General features: G+C 28.5%; 7 protein-coding genes across 7 annotated transcripts; 4 read left to right on the forward strand and 3 right to left on the reverse strand.

Annotated features, from left to right (window-relative positions):
* Positions 1–60: 60 nt before the first annotated feature.
* Positions 61–2,697, reverse strand: BX663DRAFT_446003 (kinase-like domain-containing protein). Its single transcript, XM_051523677.1, has 9 exons — positions 2,586–2,697; positions 2,193–2,526; positions 2,007–2,126; positions 1,893–1,926; positions 1,608–1,826; positions 1,302–1,516; positions 582–1,182; positions 452–518; positions 61–389 (listed from the first exon to the last, which is right to left on the reverse strand). Exons 1-9 carry the CDS (start codon positions 2,647–2,649, stop codon positions 175–177), a joined length of 1,869 nt encoding a protein of 622 aa, XP_051387945.1. The 5' UTR covers positions 2,650–2,697; the 3' UTR covers positions 61–174.
* A 439-nt stretch (positions 2,698–3,136) lies between these two features.
* Positions 3,137–3,833, reverse strand: BX663DRAFT_492567 (uncharacterized protein; the record flags this gene model as incomplete). The annotated part of the gene is made up of 2 exons (XM_051525224.1): positions 3,488–3,833; positions 3,137–3,396 (listed from the first exon to the last, which is right to left on the reverse strand). Coding segments are annotated over exons 1-2 (161 nt in total), but the record flags the coding sequence as incomplete, so codon positions are not given.
* Positions 3,834–3,876: 43 nt separating this feature from the next.
* BX663DRAFT_492569 (uncharacterized protein) lies at positions 3,877–5,091 on the reverse strand. The gene is made up of 4 exons (XM_051525225.1): positions 4,995–5,091; positions 4,867–4,939; positions 4,669–4,803; positions 3,877–4,589 (listed from the first exon to the last, which is right to left on the reverse strand). Coding segments are annotated over exons 1-4 (759 nt in total). The 5' UTR covers positions 4,997–5,091; the 3' UTR covers positions 3,877–4,040.
* Positions 5,092–6,629: 1,538 nt separating this feature from the next.
* On the forward strand, positions 6,630–7,384 carry BX663DRAFT_492571 (uncharacterized protein). The gene is made up of 2 exons (XM_051525226.1): positions 6,630–6,919; positions 7,019–7,384. The coding sequence occupies exons 1-2, from the start codon at positions 6,695–6,697 to the stop codon at positions 7,106–7,108; spliced, it is 315 nt and encodes a 104-aa protein (XP_051387948.1). The 5' UTR covers positions 6,630–6,694; the 3' UTR covers positions 7,109–7,384.
* A 509-nt stretch (positions 7,385–7,893) lies between these two features.
* Positions 7,894–9,747, forward strand: BX663DRAFT_464434 (uncharacterized protein). Its single transcript, XM_051524019.1, has 4 exons — positions 7,894–8,051; positions 8,153–8,338; positions 8,428–8,570; positions 8,686–9,747. The coding sequence occupies exons 1-4, from the start codon at positions 7,928–7,930 to the stop codon at positions 9,646–9,648; spliced, it is 1,416 nt and encodes a 471-aa protein (XP_051387949.1). The 5' UTR covers positions 7,894–7,927; the 3' UTR covers positions 9,649–9,747.
* Positions 9,748–10,627: 880 nt separating this feature from the next.
* Positions 10,628–11,691, forward strand: BX663DRAFT_492574 (mitochondrial outer membrane translocase complex, subunit Tom20 domain-containing protein). The gene is made up of 5 exons (XM_051525227.1): positions 10,628–10,782; positions 10,859–11,044; positions 11,099–11,241; positions 11,308–11,525; positions 11,624–11,691. Exons 1-4 carry the CDS (start codon positions 10,665–10,667, stop codon positions 11,386–11,388), a joined length of 528 nt encoding a protein of 175 aa, XP_051387950.1. The 5' UTR covers positions 10,628–10,664; the 3' UTR covers positions 11,389–11,525; positions 11,624–11,691.
* Positions 11,692–12,170: 479 nt separating this feature from the next.
* On the forward strand, positions 12,171–13,238 carry BX663DRAFT_492579 (Calcipressin). The gene is made up of 2 exons (XM_051525228.1): positions 12,171–12,561; positions 12,658–13,238. The coding sequence occupies exons 1-2, from the start codon at positions 12,202–12,204 to the stop codon at positions 13,081–13,083; spliced, it is 786 nt and encodes a 261-aa protein (XP_051387951.1). The 5' UTR covers positions 12,171–12,201; the 3' UTR covers positions 13,084–13,238.
* The last annotated feature ends 587 nt before the right edge of the window (positions 13,239–13,825 follow it).

A 13,825-nucleotide genomic window follows, 5' to 3' on the forward strand; every position in this document is an offset into this window, starting at 1 on the left:
ATAAATAAATAATTATTATGCAAAAAAAAAAAAAAAAAAAAAAAAAAAAAAGGAATTTATAAGGGTTTTAAACTTTAAAATATCATCATCATAAGCATTCACGTCACTCGTGTATAATCATATCATTTTATTACTGTTGTAGTAGTTGCGATGATGCTATAATATAGACATCATTTATTCATTTATTATTCTCTTCTCCCAGTTATTTACTCGAATTGAATGAATAGACTCATTTTCATATAAAGTAAGTAAATACATGATACGTTCAATCATTGAGCTATTACTGTTATGTACAGAAAAGATAATCTTGTACAACAAGGCTTTATCATCTTCTATTTCGACTTTTTGAATTCTGCAAATAAAATTAGTATTATAATAAGGGCTGTCATCTAATATAAGAATCGAGTGATTAGTATGCATATAATAGAAAGATTCATAAAGCTAACTATACCTAGCTTCCCATACCAAATTATTTTACCATTAGAGTACATGTATCCATTAACATAACCCTGAAAATGCTGTCAGTGAAATAATGAATTAGTAACATAAAATAAGAAAAATAAAATAACACATTTATCTACTTCTGATAAAATATAATGTAATTTTCCTGCAGCCATATTCTGTGATTCTGCAATACAAGAGATTGTCTTTTCTTCACAATAATTTTTGCTTACTCCCTTTCGTTTCCTTGATCCAAATAAAGATGTACATGTGTTGACTAGTTTTGTAGTGATTGACGTCAAATAGGCTGTATGACGTCGTACTAATTTTGTTACTAAAGATGTAGTTAAGTTATTATGATGAGGCATAAATGATAGCAAGCCTTGAGGTAATAAGTTGGGAGACGAAGTAGTGATGATTGTATGAGGAGATAATGCATGAAGACAGGTTGTATGAATTGTATTTAATTTTTGATTTACAAGTGCTTTAATTGCAATTGGTCTATTATGTTGCTCTTGGGGATAAATCAATATATGTTTTAAATAACTTTTACTTTGGTGACGATGAATTATATTTGGCTCTAATAATTGTAGTGTTGGAGACTTATCAGCTGTAATCGTATTTGGTGGTTGCTTTACCATTTTTTGTTTATTATCGCTGGTAAAATATGTCGACTCTTCTTTTTTCTTCTTTCTTTGTGTTTGTTGTAATAAATAGTACGTAAGCTTTTGAACATTTGGGCTTTTTTTTTTTTTTTTTTTTTTTTTTTTTTTTTTTTTTTTTTTTTTTTTTTTTTTTTTAATTACAAGAAAATATATTAGTGTAAAGAAAAAAAAACAAAGGAGTAAATGAATGGATACCTTCTTTTCATTAGTGCAGACTCTATTTGATTATCATTCAGATCCCTCCACAAAACCTTTAATGTTTCCCTTGTGGGACCATGCAAGTCACTTGAATTGGATATTGAAGGATATTTTAATTTTTCATCATTCCATAATGTAGACGAAAGAAGTATATTATTACAATAGATACTAGGTGATGATATCATCCAAGGATGTGATAATATATCAATAAACTATAATACACGTATATTAAATTCTATCTATTTTATAAGTCTCTTCTTTCTCTCTCTCTCTCTCTCTTTTTCTTTTCTTTTCTTTTTTTACACTTAATCTTTTATTTGGATCCACAGTTAACATTCTACATAAAAGATCTTTGGCGAGTGGAGATACCCAATTAGGTATTCGTCTGAAACGTCCTACTTTTATTTTTGTCAATAATCGACCCAGGTGATGATCATCGAATGGTAATTTTCCTATTATTAATACATATAAAATAACTCCAGATGACCAAACATCTGCTGCTGGTCCATAGTAAGGAATTCCCTAAAAATTAGCCTTGTCAATACAGACCAAAGCCATTTGTTTATATATAAATAGATATTAGCATACTCTAACAATTTCAGGACTAGCATAATGTGGTGAGCTTTGAAGAAATACAACACTTTAATACTTAATAGATATATTGATAATAGTGTGATATCATAATAGGTTGCGATTATTTACCCACAACTTGTTTTTAATAATTGAGTCGTTGGTTGCATGATTGCCATACCAAAGTCAGCAATCTTGATATTCCTTTTTCCTTCATCTAATAAGATATTCTCCAGCTTTAGATCGCGATGACTTAAAGAAAGAAAGAAAAGGTTATAGATTTTAAAAGAAAGGTATTACGATGCTACTTTAATATACCAGATATGATGAGCATGACACCAGATTAAAGCATCTGCTATCTGCTTAAATATCTCTCGGGCCTCTATTTCATTTAATCGTCTATCCGGTTTTTCATTTAAAATAGAATATAATTCACCTCCAGGAACATATTCCATAATAAAATAGATGTTTCTCTCATCTTGTAATATTTGATAAAGTTCAATTAAGTTTGGATGATTTAAAAGTTGTAATACAGCCAGCTCTCGTTCAACTGCTTGCTTAATTTTTAAAGATGAATCAAGCTCTCTACGTGGAATGATTTTGATAGCTACTTTTGTTCCACTTATTTGATGTATCCCAAGCTTTACTTGTCCTGTATACATACAAGTAGTGTAAATGGAATGTATGCAGAATAATCACTCTATCTCAAACCTGTTGATCCATATCCAATTGTAGAGGAAATGAAATAATCTCCAATAAAATGAAGACCCACCATGTATTATATATATATATATATATATATATATGAAAGAAAGAAAAGAAGAAGGGGAAGAAAAAAAAATAGACATGTATTGAAGAGAAGAGAATAGTTTATAAGGAGACATATAAATACAAACCAATCATATAAATATAATATTTTATCATTTTATGATCAGCAACAGCTATCTATAATATGTAAACAGAGAGAATATGAATATACATAAGTTACATACAAATCACATGTTTACTATCTGTATTTTGTATATAAATAAGAAATAGTATAAATGGGACACAGTATAGTACATAATTATTGTCTCAGAAACTGTATATTTATATATAAGAATGACTACTCTTAAATAAATATAAATAAATATGTATATAAATACATATGATAAACTAGTTTGATATGTCAATTCTAATATAAAATTTTCACGCATTTTTAAGTTTTTTTTTTTTTTTTTTTTTTTTTTTTTTTTTTTTTTTTGATTTCATGAAACTGTTGATTGTACTTGATGAAAAATGAAGACAAGACCATGAAACAAACATAACCGATTAGATTCTTCTAAATCATTTTGGTTCTTTTATAGAAGAGCAAGACGAGGTAAACAATATAATTGATATCAAATCTTAGTAGCTGCAGAAATCAATCAACTGTGTCGATAATGAAAGCAATGACACTACAAAATACATTTTTCAATAGAATTCGAAAATATAATTTATATGATTTAAAAGTGAAAAATAGTGGAGAACGTAAGAATGTATGGTATGTTTATCAAAGAACCTTTATTCATGTTGAAAGTCGTATTTTTAAAGTTATCCGAAAAAAAAAGAAAGGTTTTATAAATCATTTATAGAATATAGTACTGTAATCTGGACAGAGTTTGAATCATTATTGACATTATCAAAATACTCAAAGCTATATTGATTATTGATTAACTTATTCAATATCTTTGATATGACAAAAGAATCAAAACTGACTATTTTTGAGGCCTCTTCGCTAAGAAATCAGAAATAATATTTATATATTTTTTAGGGGCACTTTTTAAGCCCAAGAATCAGGTGAATGTTAAGCAAGATTTTAGACTGAAACTTAAGGATGTCGCCATTCCTTTGTTAAGAGCAAGCATCAAATATACTTTTTATATTCATCTAAAGGATATGCAACTGCATAGGTTGTCTGCACATTTCTCCTTAACTGCCTTTTTTTTTTCTTTTAAAGCATTCAACTAGTATGCGTCTCTTATTTCAAAATATACAATTATATGTTTATAAAATAATATCAACAAAAAATAGCTTACATGATATGTAACATGTATCTGCAAATACAACAAATTTACATATATGAGCACCCTAACATAGAGTTATATGCATATACATATGAGTATCATTCATGTCGTCGTTATTACATCAATCTTTCTTTCTAAGGGGCTTTTTCTTCCTTGGTTTGAAAATCGAGTCACCACCACCTAATTTACGTTTCTTGAACGTTATTTCTTCTTTTTCACCATCTCCGGGAGCATTATCTATATCTACTGGAAGCTCCTTTTCCTTAATTTTAAAATTATGTAAATCTTCTTCATCTTCTTCATCATCATCTTGAAACTCTGGAGTTTGATCATGTGTTGTGGCCGGTTTCGTTTTATTTTTATCGCTTTGATTATTGACTGCAGTAGAATCTACTGAAGGTTGAGCTATTATTTCCCATTCACCAACTTTAGCTACTTGTGTGTTCACTGCCCATTCCTCACGCCCTTCTAATTTAGCTCTTTCCGCTTGATTCTTTTCGTCCTCAGCTTGTTGGCGTAGTTCATCAATGGTTGGAATGTAGACTGGTGAATTATAAGTAGTAGTTGTACTGCGAGTAGATTTACTTGATGTACTCATTTGACTTGGTGATGCAACACTCGTTGAACTGTATTTACTTCGCTCAGCAATACCAACTGCATTTAATGCTGCCTAATAATAATAATAATAATAATAAACAGTTAACATGCGTGTGATGAATTTAATTGCTGATCATTATAATTTGCTTTACACTCTCGATACGCTGAAGCTCACATCTAATATTCTCTTCTTCTTCTTTTTCTTGTCTCCCCTTTTTGTATACATTACGTAAGAAACTTTCTACTGCTGCTTTATGGGCTCCACCATTTTCATGAATTTGAATTGACTAAATTGGTTATTCATTATACGATTAAATATCCGTGTATGTAGATGTATAAAAACAACTTACAGGCTTATTGTTGGTAATGAATTTTTTGCAGTATTTACACCATATCCTTGGTCTAATATCCCATTTGTTATACCTAGAGTTTATCACATTGTAAGGTGGGAGGTCTATAGCATGCTTCAAATACTTACATTATTATTGTTATTGTTAAAATAAAAAAAAAGTTTAAACTTGAACTTGAATTTTTTTTTTTTCTTTTCTTTTCTTAAAACCGATACTATTTAAAAAATTACAAAATTGAAATAGCAGCAGTATTATTTACTCAAAGAGTAGAACAAATTCCAAAAAGAAGAAGAGGTTTTAGTGCAATGTTTTGAAATATATGCAATATGAATAGAATATAAAGTTACTTGTGTTGAGTAAGGAAAGAAATAACAACAGTTAAAAAAAAAAAAAAGAATGGAAAGGTAAAGCCATTAAGCGCAACTTGTTCAACCTTGTTTAAGCGTTTATTAAGATTATTTTGACTAATTTTAATACGTTTAAAAGCTTTTCAAAATAAATACAGTTTCTGTCTTGCTACAGATAATACATCTCCTTATTAAAAGTAACTTTCTTTCTCTTATGGCTTTGAATATAACTATTAAAGATGCTTATTTAGGACACTGTGAGCTTGAGGCAATAAATTACTACGAATTGACTTTATTCGAGTTATTTGTATTTTTTTTTTCCTCTCTCATATCATTTCTATTACTCTGCAAAAATTCTTTTTTTGTGAGCGGTATGTGGTTTAATAAGACTGCAAAATGAATAGACAAACATATATGATTTATTGGATTTTACATCTGAATAACTAGCTTTTACGTGCTGCTCAGCTATTTGTCTTTTATGATACTTAAAAACTCAATTTCTAATTACAGTTAACTATGTCTTCAATTCCTTTCTACTAATATATGTACTCCTGCCGCATAATTCATTATCCAAGTCTAAAAAGAAAGCTGCTTAGCTACAATGGAATTAGCCTCAGCAATAATTCTGAGTTCAATGTCTATATCTCTTTTATCAGTATCAGAAGCAGGCTTTTTTTGTGCGTTTTCCCTTCTATCTATTAATTCATATTGATTAATAAACAAATAGGATATATATACACACACACACACATATATATATATATATATATATATATATATAAAGGGAGAGAGAAAAGAAGAATAGTGTAAACTAACTTCATTTTCTAAGATTTTTCTATAAATGTATATATATTCTGCCTTTGATGTCGCCTATCGATTTTTATGATGCATTTGCCTTTTATTTCTATGATAAATACCGGTCATTCTACTATATTTATTTAGCCTTTTTTATTCAATATTCAGCCTGAAAAAGCTTTTATTCTATAACTTATTTATAAAGTTGATACAGTTATAAGGGGTTCTATTAAACTACTTGGGTCTTCTTTAGCTGTGCTTACACAGAATTTGTTAGTTAATGAAAAAAAAAACAACAAAGTGTGTTATATAATACACGTATCCATAATTAAATAATATTTACTATGATTAACACCTTTCCTTGTCAAATGCTTGAGAAATAATATTATTTATATCAAATACATGAAACGTCATTGCGTATTTTTTTTTTTTTTTTTTTTTTTTTTTTTTTTTTTGAATATTGCTGGATGGTAAAATATATTTTTTCTATGACATTAATATGACATGATTGATAGATAATCATTTATTTTAAATTCTGCATTTCTAATGTTTATAATAGCAGTTGAATTGATATAAATAACAGGTTATAATTATACAACTATATTTCTTTTTTTTTCTTTTTTTTTTTTCAATTTAAATATTACAGTTCCAAACTTGCATTAATAATAATAATAATAATAATAAATATGTACGCCAGAACAGCAGCTTCCCAGGTCACAAAAGCCTATCGCTCTACTTATATTACTTCATTGACATCTACATCCGTCACTCAAACTTCAAGAACTATGACTGCCTTTTCTCATATGTCAGATAATAATCCAGAAGTACTTGAAAAAGAAAAGGAAAAGAGTTTGAAGAAAAAAGAAAATAAGGAATGGAATGAAAAGTTAGCCTCTCATAGTGAAGCAGCAGTAAGTAGTCTGGGAGGAGGGGGAGGGGAAGAAGAAGAAGAAAAAGCATTAAGCACTATTTTATTAACATAACTCTATGTTTGTCATCATGTTTTAAAGGTTAAGGCTGATAAAGAACAAGATAAACCTATCAGTACTTTACAAAATGAAACTATTGAGGAACTTGAAAAGAAAAGTAAAGAAGAATAATCGTTATAAATAGATAATATACAAGCAAAAATAATAAAAAAAAAAGATAACAAAAGAATGAACGTCATCTTTAATAAAAGCTATCCTATTAAACTTGTCATACGTGGGGTGGTAATGACAATGTGCTCATAACTGGTTGTATTTTGAAGATAGTCTTTACTTTTAGTCATGTATTTATATTCCGATAACATATGCTTATGATTCTCTCCGAGAAAATCAACAATACTCCTCCTTACATAATACTAAGCTTGAACAGATTAAAGTAACACAACTGAGCTTTTTTTTTTTTTTTTTTTTTGACTAATGTATTCATCGTAATATTATTGTGGAGAACTAATACATAAGCCACACAGATATTCTGCTTAGAAAAAAAAAAGCTAAAAAAAAAGCTAAAAAAAAATGTAGCCATGTAAAATACTTTTTTTTTTAACTCCACGAAATGTTTTTACGTAGTAGTATAATTATTGTTATATTATAATAAAATTTTTTGTTTAAATATTATACCATTTGCTTGTATAAGGACAGAATTACAGTCATTACTTCATTACATGTAGTGAATTATAATGAAGTTTATTAAACGAAACAAACTTTTTTCTTCATTAAAAAAGAACAATAGCTCTTTTCTTAAAGACGTATGACCAATACCATTTATTATTTAGAGAGCCGCAGGAAAAAAAAAAAAAAAAGCTAGTCTCATTTTTTTTTTGTTTTAGTTAATAAGGTCTATTGAATATAGCCTTTTATTCATTTTATTTTTCTTTCTATTTGCTTTTTTTTTTTTTATTATTATTGCCTTTAAAAAAAATAAGTTTATTAATAATGGGTATTCAACCAAGAACAGCTGCATTGATTACTGCTGGTGTTGCAGTTACTGCCGGTATTGGGTATATGCTTTATTTTGACTATAAGAGACGTAACGATCCTACTCTTAAAAAGAAACTGAGTAAGTTCTTTTGTATTAACCTTTAAGCGGACCCTGGTTTTATATATATTTATATACTTATATTTTTCTTCAATCAAATATATTCATATATCATTATTTAGGAAAAGAGAAAAAGAAAGCACAGAAAGAGCTTAAAAAGGCAGAAGAACAACTCAAGTCAAGTACTCGACAAGTCATCGATTCTGTTATAGAAGCTGCCGAGAAAGAAGTTTTACCATCTACCCCCACAGATAAAGAAAAATATTTCATGGAAAAAGTTGCTCTTGGTGAAGGATTCTGTAATAAAGGTAAAAAAAGAAAAAAGGAAAAAGGAAGAGAGAGAGAGAGAAAGAAAGAAATTAAGGATGATATAAATATTTATTAATTTTTATTTCAGGCGAAGCCTATTATAATGAAGCTGTATTACCTTTCTATTTGGCTTTGAAGGTTTATCCTGCCCCCATGGAATTAATCATGATATATCAAAAGACTGTTCCTGAACCTGTTTTCCAAATGATTATTAATGTGATGGCTGTTGATGTAAGTTTTTTTTTTTTATTTTTTTATTTTTTTATTTTTTTATTTTTTTAAAAAAAAAAAATCCGGGGTAAAGAGGAAAAGAATTATTAATTTTTTTTTTTATACTTTTGAATAGCAACAAAAACGTCAAAACTTGTTTTATGAAAAGTTCCCTCCTGAAGAAACACATGTTAAGTTAGGTGAGTTACCTGCTGGTAAGAATGAGGAAGGAACACCTATCGTTCGTCGTTCACTCGTTGCCGATAAAGATATTGTTGAAGGTGAATTGATTTACACCGAACGTCCTCTTGTTTCAGCATTATATCCTGATTTAGAGGGAACATATTGTAACCTTTGTTTAAAGCCACTTACAACCGAAAATAAGGTCAATTGTCCTGACTGTGATTTAGTCGCCTTCTGTAGTAAAGAGTGTTTTGACCATGCTAATGAAGATTATCACCAATATATTTGTTCTCATAATAAATCATCAGCATATATCATTAAGGAGGCAGATGAAGCAGATGAAAAGAATATTGCTTTGGAATTCTTTGAAACTTCCAAGAGCAAAAATGTTAAATATCCTTACATGATTGCTCGTTTCTTATCTTCTATGGTTGCTGAAGAATTAAGAAAGCAAAAGACAGAGGAAAAATCAAATGAAACAGATTTTGGTGCATGGGATCACATTGATCGTTTTAGATATTTGGAAACAACTCCCAATGATGATTCTAAGAATGAAATTTCCATGTTGAAACAAGTACTTGGCCCTAAGGTACAAGGTATTAATGAGTTCTTATCAGACGAAATTTACTTGATGCTTAAAGGTAAGATGCTCTATAATGCTTATGGTGTCCCTGCAAGTTCAGAAGAGACCGATGTTCGTGATTCTGATGAGCATATCAGAAAGACAAATTCTGATGCTAAATATATCGGTGCTGGTCTTTACAAGATTTCTACTTATATCGGTCAATCTGAAAATGCTCCTAATGTTAAAATATCTTTTGAAAATGATACTCTCTCTGTTACTGCCACCAAGGATATTAAAAAGGGTGATGAGATTCTTGCTTCATACACTTTGCCTGTTCCCAAGAAGAATTAAACTGTGTTTTTTTTTTTGAATCCGTTTTTGTTTGATCTTTTATCATTCTCCTTTCTTTTATTTTCCTTGCTACCATTATTTTTTTATTTTATTTTTTTTAAAAAAAAAAAATTATATATAACAATAAAAAATAAGTTAGAATTTGTACAGTAATCTAAATCTTAAGACCTGGAGTTGCGGATTTCCTTTTTAAAATGAAATATATTGGAAATATATTTGGCATTTACTATTAATCATATTCCTCTTGTTATTATGATAATCCAATATCTTTGGCATAAAGAATTTCAACTTTCTAAAAATAGAAGGAAACTTGACTTTAACGTTTCATTACTCTAAGCTGTGTCATAAGGATGATATACGTTTAGTTTTATTAAATTTTAAGAAAGAGCTTATTATCAGAAGAGGGAAAAAGAAAAAAAAACACGTGTATGAATAATCGTTGTATCAAACACAATTCTTTCGTCAAGGATATTACTCTAGGAGAAAGGTTTTAGATATCTAAAATTATAGTAAAATCAACATTGAAGAGAATTATTGTTACCCTTATTTTATTTTATTTTTTTATTTTTATTTTTATTTATTTTATTTTTTAACTAACCTCGGGTATTTCTGTGTTAGTAACTTACCTTTACTCTCTCTAAAGTAAGGAGCAGGACAGTATCTCTTTTTATTGATTAGCTTTTAAAATTTTTTATATGCTAAAAGTGTACTACTTTGATTTATTTTACTTCAAATAACATAACTCCGAGAACTTTTGTATTGTATAAACGTAAATATGATAGCAAAAAAAAAAAAAAAAGTTTATGCCTTCCATGAAAGCAGTTACAACGATTATATACCAATTAAAATGTCATAGAAAATCGTGACCATTTTGTATTTAATTTCAATCGCCGTAAAAATTTCCCGTTTCTTTCTCAATATTTGCAAATAATAATAATAATAAAAGGCATGAGTAAAGAATGGGCCCTGTTAAAACATATTTCTTTTTTTTTTTTTTTTTTGGTTTTATAAGATAAATGAAAACATCAACTGCTGTATTGATTACAACTGGTATAATTGCTACTGCTGGTATCGGCTACTTATTGTATTTCGATTCCAAAAGACGAAATAATCCTGAATTTAGAAAGCAATTAAGTAAGCAGCTTTATTATGACAAAAAAAAAAAAAAAAAAAAAGCATTTTCGTAATCTATTATTGTTTTCATTTTAAGAACGTGAGCGTAAGTTGGCTGCTAAGGCAACAAAGGAGGCTGAGAAGAATGAAAAAGAATCCAAGTTAAAAATGATTGAAAATGTAATTATTGAATGTGCAAAGGAAACCTTACCTGAGACGCCTGAAGCGAAAGAAAAGTATTTTATGGAGCATGTTGCTGCTGGTGAAAAGTTGTGTAACCAAGGTAACTAAAATATTATCTAATTAGAGTGATAATATTAAAATAGGACATAATCAGGACCTAGCTATTATGATGATGCTGTTTTACCTTTCTATAAGGCACTTAAGGTCTATCCCGATAAAATGGAATTAATTATGATTTACCAGAAAACTATTCCTGAGCCTGTATTCCAAATTATTGCTTCTATATTAGCTATTGAGGTATAACATAAGAATATCATAGTTAGCAATTTATGTGGATATATTAACTTTATTTTTATTTTATAGCAAAAAGCAATGGAAGGACAACAAGTTGAAACCCCAGAAGCTGCTGCTGCTTCTGCTACTGGCGTAGACATTGAAGCATAATAAAAAAAAGTGTATTAATAAATAGTATATAATATTGTAACATTATTAGTAGAAAATGGCTTGTTGTCTGATATGACAGTATAGACACATTCTAGGATTAGGATAGGATATATATATATACATATATATTTATAAATGTATGTATGTATATTTTTTTGAATTAACTTTTTAAATGGGCAAAGAGAATATTTGAGTAACTAAAAGCTACAAAAAATGATCCCTATGAGCATGACAGAGATGGTAAGAAGTCACATTGGGAACAAGAAAATAAGAGAGAATTAGTAACAGCGCATAATACATGACACGGAGATAAAGCTTAATATTCAAGTTGCAAATTATGATTTAGTAACAGAAATGGTATTCACTTTTACAAAAGAAAAAAAAAACACACTTATTCAATCATTTGCGAGGAGAATTTTAGTTAGTAATTAACTCAAGAAAAAAGCTTCATATTTACAGACATTAATAAATATATTAAATGATAAAAAAAAAGGCACTCATTTGAAAACTAGTTTAACTTATCCAAGATCAATCTCTGCTTTGTACTTACGAATTATGTTATTCATACCTGATTAATTCACTAATAAAACTTTCAATTTTATTCCTAATATTGCAATAGAATATCCCTTGAAAAGAAAATAACTATTGTCTGATATTGATAATTTTGGCATAAATAATATCTCTTCTGAATTTAAATTGTCCCATTAATAATATTAAAAGAGCTGCTATAATTCGTAATTTGAGATTTAAATTTTTTTGTAGCAGCAATCTACTGAGGACCTCTTTATTTTACTTTATTCATTTATATTGAACATGGCACATTTTGATAAAGCAGAGTCAATAGCAACAAATACTTTATTAATTCCTGATATACCCATTTATTTCTTTGGCTGCGATGATGCCATGTTAACTATTCATGATGCCTTTGCTGAGTTTGGACCTTTATATACATTCGTGCCCATGAAGGGATTTAGACGATTAATGATCATTTTTCAAGAAACAATTCATGCAATGAATGCAAAAAAGGCATTAGATAGATTTATTATGGTCTGGAAAGAGAATCCCTCTTCTTTTCCTGATATTATTACGCTTATTACGAGGAATAAAGAAATAGAACAGACATGGATAGATGCAAACAATCAAATTAGACAATTTAGAGTTTATTATGGACAGGTATTAAAACTAAGGATAACAACAACAACATGATGTTATAGATTATTCATCATCATAATATTAACAATAACACGTATACATAAATATATTTTTTAGCACTATACTATACATGTCGATCCAAATTCTAATTCACTTCAAGTGCCACACTTTCAACGCAATTTACTTATTTCTCCACCTGGCTCACCTTTTGAAGGATGGGAACAAATCGAAGAGGATTCTCCAAACCAAGCAGTGTTAGCATCCGATCTAATTCATGCGGCAGAAATATCAGATTATGAACTTGATGATGATACCCTTGATTTAGAGGAAAGAAGTGACACAGAGTTGGAATCGACACTGAAACCAGTACCCAAGACAGTTGCTATTATTTGCTCTAAAGGGACAAAACAACCAGAGAATCTACCATCCATTAATGTACAAGATTGGGACGAATATAGTGGTAGTGAAGATAAAAGTCTAAACATCAAAGCAGGCACGACAAAGACTAAAATAGTACCAACAGCAATGCCTCCTATGAAGTAGTAAATATTTATAACTTGAATTTGTAAAATGTCTCTTTTAATGCCCTTCCCCCTCTTTATAGATTAGGTAATACAAGAAATTGTATAACATAAAGTAGTGTAAAATTTAATTTACGTCTAAAATGAATAAATATGTATTCGTATTAATGAAGAAAATAACTCCAGGCTGTCTTGTTTGAATTTTTCTTTATCCTTCTTTTGCATTTATTTGTTTCTAATGTCCAATTTTGATTTGAATTTATATACTTTTTCCAAAAGAATTCGATTCTTCTGTGCCTTTTTTTTTTTTTTTTTTTTTTTTTTTTTTTTTTTTGCATTAATATACAGTGTCTAATTGGGATTAATAAATTCTGCCTTTCAAGGCAACTTAATCTTAATTATAATGACACTGTAAAATTTTATAAAAGGATATCAACGATTAAATTAAGTGTAAACTTGACAAGCTGTTAAAAAAATTCATTTATAAGTTTATTCTTTTCAATGAGTAAATATTCTTTATTTGAGCAGACATATTATATCTATTACACAGTTAAAATATAAAGAAAAGTAGTGTATTGCACTATACTAAATGCTCTATTTTACTACACAACGTACATTCTTAAATTATAGCTTAATTATGTATGTAAAGATATATATATATATATGTACTGTATGATATATAATAAGAAGCCTATAGAAGAAATATACTTTATAATTTATGTTGACGTATTAATAGAGGTTAGCATTCGTTTTTTTAATATAAA

The sequence above is a fragment of the Cokeromyces recurvatus genome (assembly GCF_025118155.1).
Source record: "Cokeromyces recurvatus strain NRRL 2243 chromosome Unknown BX663scaffold_1, whole genome shotgun sequence".
NCBI classification, from domain to species: Eukaryota; Fungi; Mucoromycota; class Mucoromycetes; order Mucorales; family Mucoraceae; genus Cokeromyces; species Cokeromyces recurvatus.

Coding starts and splice junctions, on each gene's coding strand:
- BX663DRAFT_446003 (XM_051523677.1), bottom strand. CDS start 2,649: ATGGTGGGTCTTCATTTTATTGGAGATTATTTCATTTCCTCTACAATT. Junction 1,927..2,006: donor TTATTAAAAACAAGTTGTGG/GTAAATAATCGC, acceptor ATTTCTTCAAAG/CTCACCACATTATGCTAGTC. Junction 519..581: donor TACATTATATTTTATCAGAA/GTAGATAAATGT, acceptor TTTCACTGACAG/CATTTTCAGGGTTATGTTAA.
- BX663DRAFT_492569 (XM_051525225.1), bottom strand. Junction 4,804..4,866: donor TCATTACCAACAATAAGCCT/GTAAGTTGTTTT, acceptor TAACCAATTTAG/TCAATTCAAATTCATGAAAA. Junction 4,590..4,668: donor AGCTTCAGCGTATCGAGAGT/GTAAAGCAAATT, acceptor TATTATTATTAG/GCAGCATTAAATGCAGTTGG.
- BX663DRAFT_492571 (XM_051525226.1), top strand. CDS start 6,695: ATGTACGCCAGAACAGCAGCTTCCCAGGTCACAAAAGCCTATCGCTCT. Junction 6,920..7,018: donor CCTCTCATAGTGAAGCAGCA/GTAAGTAGTCTG, acceptor CATGTTTTAAAG/GTTAAGGCTGATAAAGAACA.
- BX663DRAFT_464434 (XM_051524019.1), top strand. CDS start 7,928: ATGGGTATTCAACCAAGAACAGCTGCATTGATTACTGCTGGTGTTGCA. Junction 8,052..8,152: donor TACTCTTAAAAAGAAACTGA/GTAAGTTCTTTT, acceptor ATCATTATTTAG/GAAAAGAGAAAAAGAAAGCA. Junction 8,339..8,427: donor TGAAGGATTCTGTAATAAAG/GTAAAAAAAGAA, acceptor TTTTTATTTCAG/GCGAAGCCTATTATAATGAA.
- BX663DRAFT_492574 (XM_051525227.1), top strand. CDS start 10,665: ATGAAAACATCAACTGCTGTATTGATTACAACTGGTATAATTGCTACT. Junction 10,783..10,858: donor TGAATTTAGAAAGCAATTAA/GTAAGCAGCTTT, acceptor TTTCATTTTAAG/AACGTGAGCGTAAGTTGGCT. Junction 11,045..11,098: donor TGAAAAGTTGTGTAACCAAG/GTAACTAAAATA, acceptor GGACATAATCAG/GACCTAGCTATTATGATGAT.
- BX663DRAFT_492579 (XM_051525228.1), top strand. CDS start 12,202: ATGGCACATTTTGATAAAGCAGAGTCAATAGCAACAAATACTTTATTA. Junction 12,562..12,657: donor TTAGAGTTTATTATGGACAG/GTATTAAAACTA, acceptor TATATTTTTTAG/CACTATACTATACATGTCGA.